The sequence below is a fragment of the Larimichthys crocea genome, unplaced genomic scaffold (genome assembly GCF_000972845.2).
Source record: "Larimichthys crocea isolate SSNF unplaced genomic scaffold, L_crocea_2.0 scaffold131, whole genome shotgun sequence".
NCBI lineage: Eukaryota > Metazoa > Chordata > Actinopteri > Sciaenidae > Larimichthys > Larimichthys crocea.
The window spans coordinates 147,033-158,818 of NW_020851796.1; the positions used below are offsets into that span (position 1 = coordinate 147,033).

General features: G+C 37.7%; 1 protein-coding gene and 1 long non-coding RNA gene across 2 annotated transcripts in view; both read right to left on the reverse strand.

The window, feature by feature from the left end:
• Window positions 1-720: 720 nt before the first annotated feature.
• On the reverse strand, window positions 721-2,966 carry LOC109140837 (uncharacterized). The gene is made up of 3 exons (XR_002042563.2): window positions 2,390-2,966; window positions 1,660-1,753; window positions 721-1,179 (listed from the first exon to the last, which is right to left on the reverse strand). It is a non-coding gene; the product is annotated as an uncharacterized LOC109140837 (long non-coding RNA).
• A 5,609-nt stretch (window positions 2,967-8,575) lies between these two features.
• LOC113744710 (glycine receptor subunit beta-like) overlaps window positions 8,576-11,786 on the reverse strand; it is a 15,940-nt gene continuing 12,729 nt past the window's right edge. Inside the window, exons 4-5 of the mRNA XM_027275437.1 lie at window positions 9,674-9,832; window positions 8,576-9,533 (exon numbers count right to left, since the gene is read on the reverse strand). Of these exons, the coding sequence (XP_027131238.1) occupies window positions 9,240-9,533; window positions 9,674-9,832 (453 nt within the window). The 3' untranslated portion in view covers window positions 8,576-9,239. The remainder of the gene's footprint in view (window positions 9,534-9,673; window positions 9,833-11,786) is intronic.

The window sequence follows — 11,786 nt, forward strand, 5'->3', positions numbered from 1 at the left end:
CCTGAACATTTTTTTTAAACCATTAACTGCACTATGTAGTGCCTAAAAACTGGTATGAAATTTACATATACCACATTTAACACACAACAGTACAAAACATGGAAATTTTCCCACCAAGTTTTTAAGCTTCTTTTAAGTGTTTTATCTATCATGACAGTGTATGACCTATCACGTTTAGAAAAGAAAAGAAATTAATCCTCTGACTTAAAAACTGCTTCAACCAAAGTAACTAGTACTAGTACAATAATAATACAATATCTGCAAAGGCTAAGGCATGGTATAACCAGCTCACATTAAACTTGAAAACTTACTATAAACTGTAATATGTAATGCCTACAAACAGATATGAAATATACATACGTCAACATGTACAACACACATGGCAGAAGTACAAAACAGAACCTGAAACAAGAAGGGAAAACAAACAGTCCAGTAGGTCATTATAATTCATTGTCATGTTATCAGTCATTGTAATTGTACAATATGTTTGTGTTTATTTGTCCTGTACACGTGACATCCATTGCACGTCTGTCCGTCCTGGGAGAGGGATCCCTCCTCTGTGGCTCTTCATGAGGTTTCTTCCACATTTTTTCCCTGTTAAAAGGGTTTTTGTGGGCAAGTTTTTCCTCACTCGAACCGAGGGTCTAAGGACAGAGGGTGTCACTCCCTGTACAGATTGTAAAGCCCTCTGAGGCAAATGTACTTTGTGACTTTGGGCTATACAAATAAAATTGATTTGATTTGATTTGATTTGATTTGATTTGATTTAGGAACACACTTCAAAATGTGCTACACAAGTAGTTAACATATTTTTACAAGAAAAACATCCATGCTGACCGTCACTGACTGTGTGGATACAGTGTTTGCCACTTGTGAAAACAGCTTGATTTTCAGCTGCTGTATCTTTGCATTTAGTTTGTGTCCATCCAAGTTCATAATGATCTTCTGGAAAAACTCAAATGTATACTTGAGGTTTTCGGGAAAGGCTAGATCAAGGGCATAAATGAGCCCAAACAGCATGATGAACCCCATGATGACGCTGCTAACATTGTTGAGGACTTTTGTGCCCTCAATCACAACTCCCACGTCCTCTGGCTCCTTATGTCCATCTCTTCGGACTGTGTAAATCCCCATGACTGTGGTGGCGATGTCCCTCTCTGCATCCTCAGCTGCAGAGGACTGAACAACAACACAGAAAACAAAAATAAGTACAATTCTAAACAACAAACAGAAAATCATATACAAATATAAATGCACAGTTACTACATACAGCAGTTTAGAGCAACAGTTCATCAGTTGTCATGGTGAGTAGCAATATAATGTTAGCAGCTTTATGGCCAACATTTTTCAGTTTTAAAACTATGAAATTGTAGTGATACCACAGAAAATATTCAGCAAAACTGAATGGAGTGTGAAACCAAATCCATCCCCACTTATGAAGGTAGGTGTGTCTGCGTGTACGGTGTGTGTATCTTTGTATGATAATTTACAATGTGTACAGTGACTACGTGTCACTAGGTTGCAGTAATGTCCTGACGAGTAAATAGAGGTTCCAGAAGACAGGAAATACAGGAAAAATAGAAAAAAGATGAATAACAGTATTTTTTATGTTGCATGTTTACAATTATACTACATGAGAAAGAATTTTAATAAACTTACCAAATATTCCTTGAAAAACACATCTGGGTCTTCACTGACATAGATAACAAGGCTTCTTCTCAGGATGCACTCTCCTTAGGTTGATGTCATCACGCTAAAACATGGGTGACCAATAAAGACATCTGGTTATAATAGTGGTGCAGGGATTAGAGCAGTCTAAAGATGAGTGTGTTTTTGGGCTGTCATTATGTGAAAAAATTATTATATAATCAACTGTAAAAGAAAGCAGACATTAAATTGTGAAAAATGATAGCTGCACTAAGTAGGTTTGAGAAATTAGAGCATGTAAGGTTTTCAAACACTGACCTCCTTCCTTCAGGCCTCCTTCTTGCTGAGATTAAAAGAATACTTAACCATATTGTTGTTATAATTACTAGGTGAGTAGTAGTAGTATGTGCAGCAGGACAAATTGTGCACCATTTTGTTTTGGTTCAAGGACTGTTGCATTTCCATTTTTGTATAAACCAAGCACCACTCAACTTGCAAGCTTTTTTGGTATGATGCACTGCAGTGCATTCTTGTACTTTTAGGCAAAAGCAAATTCCACACCTCCTTGTCTCTGATCATGTAGCACCTATTTCCTTGTGTTATGAAAACACCACATTTCCAGCTGTGAAATACTTCTTTAAATGAGCAGCTACAAACAAGAAAAAAAACTTACCACCACAATACAGTGAAAAGTTAGTTTGATGCATTTATACTAACCAAGTCTGTCATTGCCAGGATGTACCTTGATCTTTTGCCCTTTAACTCCTCCTTTGCTCTGGAAGATCTGAATCAGTCTGAGAAGTGGTCCATCTGTGACAGGAACTTAGATTGTAGTGGCTTCGTGGTGATCTGCAAGAACTCTGAATTCACCTGAAAAATGTTCAACAATGCACAGACATGTTACTCATAAAGGGAAGCAGGGTTATTGCAATACAAATTGCAGCCATTACTCACCATGGACGATAATAAAACTTGACAGCACACAAACATTTACTTACTTCACTCTGCTCGTACAGGGCAGGCCATCTATTTTTGAAGTCTTCTATCATAGGCCTCTGAAATGCTAGCTACCTAGCTAGCTAATTCTAGACTGCATTCGTTGCACTTCCACATTCATTATCCTGAAAAGGCGAGTAAAGACAATTAGCACAATTAAAATTGAGCATGTGACAATGATGCAGATCATGTGCCAGCATTAAGTGGGCAGTCTATTACTTATGATCAGTGAGAGGTTGTCTCCAGTAGCTTGGTACTGTTGATGAAACTGCAAAAAAATGAGACAAATATTCAGTGCAAGTGATGGTTCGTTCGTTCGTTCGTTTTCTTCCGCTTATCCATGTTCGGGTCGCGGGGGCAGCAGCTTCAGCAGGGAGACCCAGACTTCCCTCTCCCCAGCGACTTCTGCCAACTCTCCCAGGGGGACCCCAAGGCGTTCCCAGGCCAGCCAAGAGACGTAGTCCCTCCAGCGTGTCCTGGGTCTTCCCCGGGGCCGCCTCCCGGAGGGACGTGCCCGGAACATCTCACCAGGGAGACGTCCAGGAGGCATCCTCACGAGATGCCCGAGCCACCTCAACTGGTTCCTCTCGATGCGGAGGAGCAGCGGTTCTACTCTGAGCTCCTCGCGGATGGCCGAGCTTCTCACCCTATCTCTAAGGGAGACCCCAGCCACCCTGCGAAGGAAGCTCATTTCGGCCGCTTGTATTCGCGATCTTATTCTTTCGGTCACTACCCAAAGCTCGTGACCATAGGTGAGGGTAGGAACGTAGATCGACCAAGTGATGGGACACTCATAATTTCACCAAGTAGACAGCATTTCACGAGAGCACTTGCCAAGTTTCATATTATTTTCCACATAAAATGTAAAAAACGAACACAAAAAAAATCTTCTTGAAATTCTGGAAACTCCTATTCTGTACTAACAAATCCACTTTGTACAGCTACAAGTGGGTGTATTCAAGTGAGTGGAGGGGGGCATTTGGAAAGGACAAGGAAAAATGTACAGCTACAAAAATGCTGCAGATTTCACCATGTCATGAAATCATACCAAATACTCCTTACTTGCTCTACAGCAGCCGCTGTTTTCTTAATTAAGATAATGACTCCAGTAGTTTATTATGTAACAGGGGCCATATTAAGCCGCTGAAGAAACGCATATTGTCACCTAGTGTTGAGGAGGAGGACACGTTCCCTCACATTCGATTTTATTTTCTCAGATGCATGTAAACTGGCACAAAGACAGAAGTCCAATTAGACGCCATTTTGAGCATAGCTCGATTAAGATGTGCATGTATGTATGTATGTATGAAGGTAGGTATGGATGGGTGGTTGTGTGTGGTGTGTGGTGTGGGGGGGGGGGGGGGTTATAACACTAGTCTGAGTAACTACAGACACTTGTTCACCTTCATTCTCCCTCATGTATCTTAGCTAGCTAGCCCGCTATCCCATGTCCAACTTCAATGTCTTTTCACATCAAGCTTTTAAAAATACAACAAAATCGAATACTCACCAGGGAGTGGAATTACAGCAGCTTACCGTGGTTCTGTAAAGTAAAATCACGCAGAAGAGTTGGCAGAAGTTGAGTCAGAAGTCTGAAGAAGGACCAGGAGAAACGGAGCCTGAGAGCGCGTTGCTTCGCACATGCGCAATGGGCGGTCCCAATTCAAATGAAACACATTTGTATTGAGTTCATGAATGTCAAGGTGAAACTATTACGTTACCACAATTAAATGTACATATATTTAGTGTTTACTAGATTTATTTAAGCAAATCAAACAACAATTTAATGTGTCACACCAAAGAAGGGCTTGGATCAGTTTTTCAGTTTCAGAGAGTTACAAGGGATTTTACAACTGTAAATGCAATTGGCTACAGCAAATCATTAAAATTCAAGTGATATATGTGTTCAAATACTAATCGAAAGTAAAAACAGCGCTATATTTGCCTGAATTATAAAAGGTAAAATGAAGAGCCACTTGGGAGCCGAAAGAGCCGGCTCTTCTTGGTGAGCTGAGCCAAATGATCCGGCTCAGTAAAAAGAGCCGGAATTCCCATCACTAGCGCACGCAGACGTGGTTTATAGGAGGCGTGGTTTGTAGGGGCGTGGTTTGTAGTGACTGTGGCTGCAGTTTGGTACTATTGGTTTTTTCGGCTCTAGCGAGCGCATGCAAACAGATTGATGACGATTAAATGAAGAAACATTGCAGGACAAAACAACATTTCAATAACGTACCCTTGACCACTCACCTGTAATAAGGTCTTCGTCTCTCTCACGCTCTCTTCTCATCTCGCCAATGCCATCGACCTGTGTCATGCCGGAAGTTGTTTTTTTTTTTTTTCCAGAAACTGATTTCCGGGCCATAAGACAACTTTCAGCGTGTTGCTGCCATAGACACATATACATAGACGCCGCATTGAGCGCTGAATCGTACGTAAACGGCGCCACCATATTGGTTCGGGCAGATCTGCCCGTAAACTAATACAAGGAAATGGACTGAACTTTATAAAGCGCCTTTCTACAAAGTTCTTTAAGTTAATGTCTCTTATACAGCCATTCACACACACTAATATATCTGGGAAACAAACAGGCACCAAAAAACAACGTATGTAACTTTTAAAGTGACGATTATAAATGTTTACTCCTTATGTAAGCACCAAACCAACGTATGTATTTTTCTAATGCTGAGTGTTTACAGCTACTAATGTGTGTAACACTGTTACTGTGATGATAAATATTGAAATATTTATATTTAACATTTAATATGTGTCTATAATAACCAGATCCTGAAATGTAGATGTGACATGAGGCTTTCTGAATAAAGAGCACTAACGTGTACATACCTCCACAATAACACACATACACAATACTGTAACACATACACACATACCACACACACACACACCACACACACACACCACACACACACACATATATATATATATATATATATATATATATATATATAATATATATATATGGTGTGTGGTGGGTGTGTGTGTGTGTGTGTGTGTCTTTATTCAGAAAACCCTCATGTCACATCTACATTTCAGGATCTGGTTATTATAGACACAGATTAAATGTTAAATATAAATATTTCAGTATTTATCATCACAGTAACAGTGTACACACATTAGTAGCTATAAACACTCAGCATTAGAAAAATACATACGTTGGTTTGGTGCTTACATAAGGAGTAAACATTTATAATCATCACTTTAAAAGTTACATACGTTGTTTTTGGTGCCTGTTTGTTTCCCAGATATATTAGTGTGTGTGTGAATGGGTGTATAAGAGACATTAACTTGAAGAACTTTGTAGAAAGGCGCTTTATGAAGTTCAGTCCATTTCCTTGTATTAGTTTACGGGCAGATCTGCCCGAACCAATATGGCGGCGCCGTTTACGTATCGCGACCAACGACCAACCCGCTCAATGCGGCGTCTATGTATATATGTCTATGGTTGCTGCTTCCTGGTGGGGAGGGGTCATAGAGCTGACAGTATATCTGCATATCATGTTGGCGACTGTCCCCTATCGCCTTTAGTGCAGACTGCCCTTTTATTTTAGTTCACCAATAATTATTTTTTCAAAGGAATTATTTGCATTACTGCTAAATAAACTTTATTGCAAACTGCCTATATTTAGCTATAGGTTAATAGTGATATCTAAATATTTCTAAAAAATGGTTGGCATAATCTTATGCTTAAAAAAGAAAGCATAAGATATAAACATAACATAAAAAACATTAAAAAATAAAGATAACTTAATAGTTTAAACGTCTAAATTGAGTCTAAATCTAAACTACACTGTACATTGATCAATGACTGTTAAAATGTTTTAATGCAACATTTGGCCACCATTTATACAATTTACAGTTGTTTTTTTGGTCAGTATTCATTATTTGATTCAATCGTCTAGATTTGGTCTAAAAATAGACGTTGATATGAGGTCTTGATTTAGACGTCTAAATCAAGTCTAAATCTAAACTACACTGTACATTGATCAATGACTGTTAAAAATGTTTTAATCCAACATTTGGCCACCATTTATACAATTTACAGTTGTTGTTTTTAAAACAAAATAGACCGATTATAGACGGGCGAATTTCGGTCTAAACTTAGACTAGACGTTTAATAGACGTCTAATGCTCAGTGGGACGCTATTAATGGCAACTGAATTCCCTTGCCTTGACCTCACCCTGTCCTACACTCTGACTCCTCTCTATCACCAGCCCCTTCCCCTTCTTGTGGTTGCTGACTATGCCTCTGTCTGTATTCCTCCTACTAATAGTGTATTCAGCCTCTACTCTATGTTGTGTCAAGCTAATTGTATTAAATCAAGTGGCACGTGTAAAAGATGCTGTCATCTCATCTTTGCACATTGGACCATTGTTACTTTCAACAATTATTGCGCAATTTGTCATTTCAAATAATGTACAGTGAACACAGTGTAAAAGGACTGCCACTCCAGACCCAGTGACAGTCAAGCACTGAAAGTAAATGCATGGTTCTTCTCTTCACTTTTGTGTCTAGTAAAACATCACACATCTCAGGAAAAGAAACTTTTATTGAACTTTGCTGAAAAGCATACACAGTGCAGCAGCTGGCTGCTAAGCTTACAAGGTGCTTAAAATGTAAAAGTGACGTAAGACTAGAAAGTTCTTTAGATTCCAGCATTTGGGGATCTAATGATCTCTATGTGCTAAAATGTTATAATGAGGCATTAAGTAATTATTGCCACTTTATAGTAGGAGGAATGGATAAGCATGAATTTGTGCATTAACAAATCGTATATGTAAAACTTTATGAACAAACATCTCAGACATGCATTATTTTAAAAACAGATTCACTGGTGCAAGAGTCAGAAAAACAGGTATCATTATCAAGCTAACATATCCAGATGTAGTGTAGACAGCAGGTAGAGTAGGTTGATCTCATTTCTATCACTGCAATTGATTAACGTCCAATAATGTAATACCTGCCGATAATGCAATCATTTTGGACATTTTTAATGTAATAAAGCCAATAATGTAATAACATGCCAATAATGTAATAATTAGTAATAACTAATGTTTTTTCATCTAACACTGAGCAAACATGTAGATCACATGACCACTGTCCTCTTCCTAAAATCTAGCACATTCCGCTAAGTGATCTAACTACCATATACACTTCACAGTAATAAATGAAATAATATTCCTCCACACATGAAATGATGGATTTACATATCAAAGCAAATAATTCTTAAATTCGCTGTTACAACCATAATTAAGGACAGAGAATGCTGCATATGTACACAGTACTTAATGAATGAATATGACAGCTATGCCATACATATCTTTATTTGATGAGCAAACTGCACAAAAACTGTGAAATAATCTTTTATTTCCAAGAAATGCTGTCCTGTTTATGTAATATTACATTATCGCATAATGATTCTTTTAATGCTATGCCAATAATGTTATAACCAGCATTAATGTAATAACTTATTACATTATTGGCTAAATGTTATTGCGTTATTGGCTCAAAAACTCTATTACATTATTGGAATGTTATTACGTTATTGGCCTTATCACATTCAAAATGGCCCAAACTATTACGTTATTACGGTATTTCTTTATTGGACACTATTACATTATCGGTTGCTACACACCATCTAGGCTGGTCAAGTTAGTTCACATTAACTGATACTAGCTTCCTGGCTAGCTGGCTATCATATATAATTCAATAGAAGTTCCTGACCTGCCTGGGGACATGGGTCGTGGTTAAAAGGCAAGAGGTAAAACAACATTATTGCAAAAAAAAATGTTACTGGGAAAATATCACTGTTAAATTTAAAAAACAAAAATCAAATATTAAGATATACTGACACCATTGTAAAAAAAACAAAACAATCTGCTCTGTTTTGTTTTCAGATTAAACATTTTTCACCATGTTATTTTTTTTTATTACAACATACAATGTTTTCAGTGCAAACAAGAAACATTTCAAGATAACATGCTATGTTATATTATGAAAAGCTCATGTTCAGATTTTATTCTAACTAGACTGTCATTATAATAAGAAATATCTTGTAACAGTATCTTGTTCTACATTGCAGAGAACCAGATTTCCCTCTATTCGTGGTGGCACCAATAATATTTAAATTGAGTAAGAGTAAGTAAACTGTTGAAATATATAACAATGATGAAATAACATAGAAGTTATATGTTCAAATGATTTTTATAAAGATATTTTGTCATTATGCATATATTCTTATATTTATATGTTTTATTTTAGTTTTAGTTAGTATTGGCCAAATTAGAGTTTTTACACCTTTAAGATAAAATGTTATCAATAATCCCAGTAAAAAGTATTGATTTCTACTGCACAGCACAGAGGTGTTAAGCATACAGACAGAAATGCACATGCAGTGCCTACTGAAGTTTAGTTACTCCCAGGGACTCAAGGAGTTGTTGCAGTTCTGCAAACACGTCAATCTTGATTTTACCAGTATATAGTTAAATATATGAATTTTCTATGATATGAAATATCAGTATGGTGACAAATGACAGCATAAAAGCCACTTTATTTTCATCTTATTTCCATTTCTTCCCTCTCAGAGATAGACAGACCAATAGACTACATTAAAGAAGAGGAAGGAGAAGGGGAAAAGGGCCCTTGCATAGAGGTCGACACGTTTGGCAGCAGCAGGTATGACAGGTTTGGGTGGTGGGGCTTTCTTGTTGGCTTTGTTCTGGGACTTAAGGGCCCCTGTCACTTCAACCGGTTTACCATAACAGTCAAAGTTGGAAAGTTCAAAGTCTCGAGGTAAAGATCCCACAATACTGAAGTCATTGGAGCGAAGATCTGACTTAGAGGTGCAAACTTTCTTACAACGAGTTTCTACCACCTGGTAAAAGACAAAGACTGACTGAATACTTTTTTCGATACTGTCAATCTTGGAACTGTGCTGTCAAATGCACACACGCACGCACGCACGCACGCACACACACACACACACACACACACACACACACGAGTTGTCTTTACCTGCAGAGTGTTGACATGTATTGGTGTCCCACCAGTCCCATTCACCGTGTTGTTAGTTTTATTTGAAGGTTTCTTTCCTTCTTTCTCTTTCAAAGCTTTTTCCTTTGTGGCCATTTTGGCTTTCTCCTCTTCAATACGTTTGGGACTATTTAGCATCACCTGAAGGAAAAGAGGGAGAGAGTAGCAAATAAAAGAATATAGAGGAGAAATAGAATGAATTTCAGACTATTTACTGCGTGTAAATGTAATGTACAGTAATATACACACAAACTCCCTCTTAGGCACAATTGACTTGACACTTGAAAATACAGAAAAGAAGTTAAGATCTGATTGCTTGATTCTACCAGGCACAGCTGCAACGCTGTAAAAGTGTAGCCATTGGTGCTTTTTGCATACTTTCTAGACAATGCTTGTGCTTCCACAAGAAGTGCTGCAGCACATTTCAGAAGAATCTCTTGGCTCTTTTCTGCAGAAAATACAGCTTTACAAGCAGCACAGAGCTGATTTAGCTAGCCAGAGGCCAGAGACAAAATAGAGAATCCAGTCAATTCCAAAATTCTGTAACGTTCCTGGTGTGGCATGAAGCAACTATACATGGGGCTCAGGAGTGGAATTTCATGACCTGCCATACTCTGCCCTTCATATGCAATGCTTGATAATCACAATCCAATAGAGGTAAAAACATGACAGCAACAAGTCACTTTTGTATTAAAGGAAAAACACAACTCATTTCTAAAAGAGAAAGTCCTTCTTCTGTAATGGTGCTATGATTTTTTCTAAGCGCTGACTGAAACTTAGATAAAACATTATTAACAATTCAAAATGTCACCAACTGCTTTGAGCTGCTTTTGTTCTTTTTTACCAGAAATATACTAAAGTTCATGTAAAGTAAGAATAAATGTGTGTTCTGAGTTCATTAGACCAAAGAAGAAAGTGTTATTAACCATCCAGCCAAATTTGAATGATTAAAAATGTCGACAAGTTTATGAAATTAGGTGTGAAAATCAGGTAAAAATTAATTTTCAGTTCCAGGACTGTGGGGACGTGTCTGCTGGAGGCACTGAAGCCACACCCACTCGTGGGACTCTCTGTCTGTTTTTCTCTCAATGTCTCTGTTTTTTCTCTGTCTTTCTGTCTGTCTTTCGAGTTTTTTGGGAGGTGGGGAGGACATTTTGAGAGGGTCATTTTCACCTGCCCTTTAAATTCGAGAGAGACCAGCGAGAGCGCATATATATACGAAAAAAAGTTATTCTCCGAGTAGCGGTGAGTTTCTGATGATTTCTTGTGTTCATCGTCAATATAAGTGCTGTTGTAGTAATTAGTGATATTACCTGTTTAAGTGGACAAGAAACATGAAAAGAGCCCATATTGATAATTGAATGACTAATATTTATCTTTAATGCAACTGTCTTTTAGAAACCTATCCCAGTCACTAAATCCTGACAACGGGACAGAGAGAACTGGACTACAAATTCAGATAAGAGAATAAAGTATGTATAATGCATGTATTTATTATTAGTTGAATACTTTAATGCTGTAAAATAATAATTACATAACTGACTTTTCTGATATCTAGGATTTTCCACAACAAGCATACGGGATTGACTGTGGCATCTTCATGTTGATGGTAGTAGACATCATTTGTTATATATTATTTATTTGTAATTCTGTGCCCTTTACACCACACTGGATGCTCCCTAAGACTTTTCTGTTGTAAGTTGAATCATGCAATCAAAGTAAGCTCAAATTTACAACAACAAAACACTTATTATGACATAGTGTGAGTTTCTTTTTGTTGCTGTTCATTTTCCAGCTGGACATGCCATTTTTGCGACAGTAGTGGTGTATCATCCTTATGGAAAATTTTGACCTTGGAAGGTGAGACTGCAAAGATTGTTATTTGACCTGAAGTTGTTACAATAATTTTTTATCTCTATTGTTTGAGCCATGGGAAGCTGTTCGCCCACTGGACAGATGCATCTAAAGCCCTTCTGCGAGGTGAGGTGCCACCAGTGTTTAGGATGACAAAAAGGAAGGTGGATGACATTACTGAGGTCAGATTTTTATTTTGTTTGAATTCTGTCTGAGTTTCTTTTGTTTCAGGTATATAGGT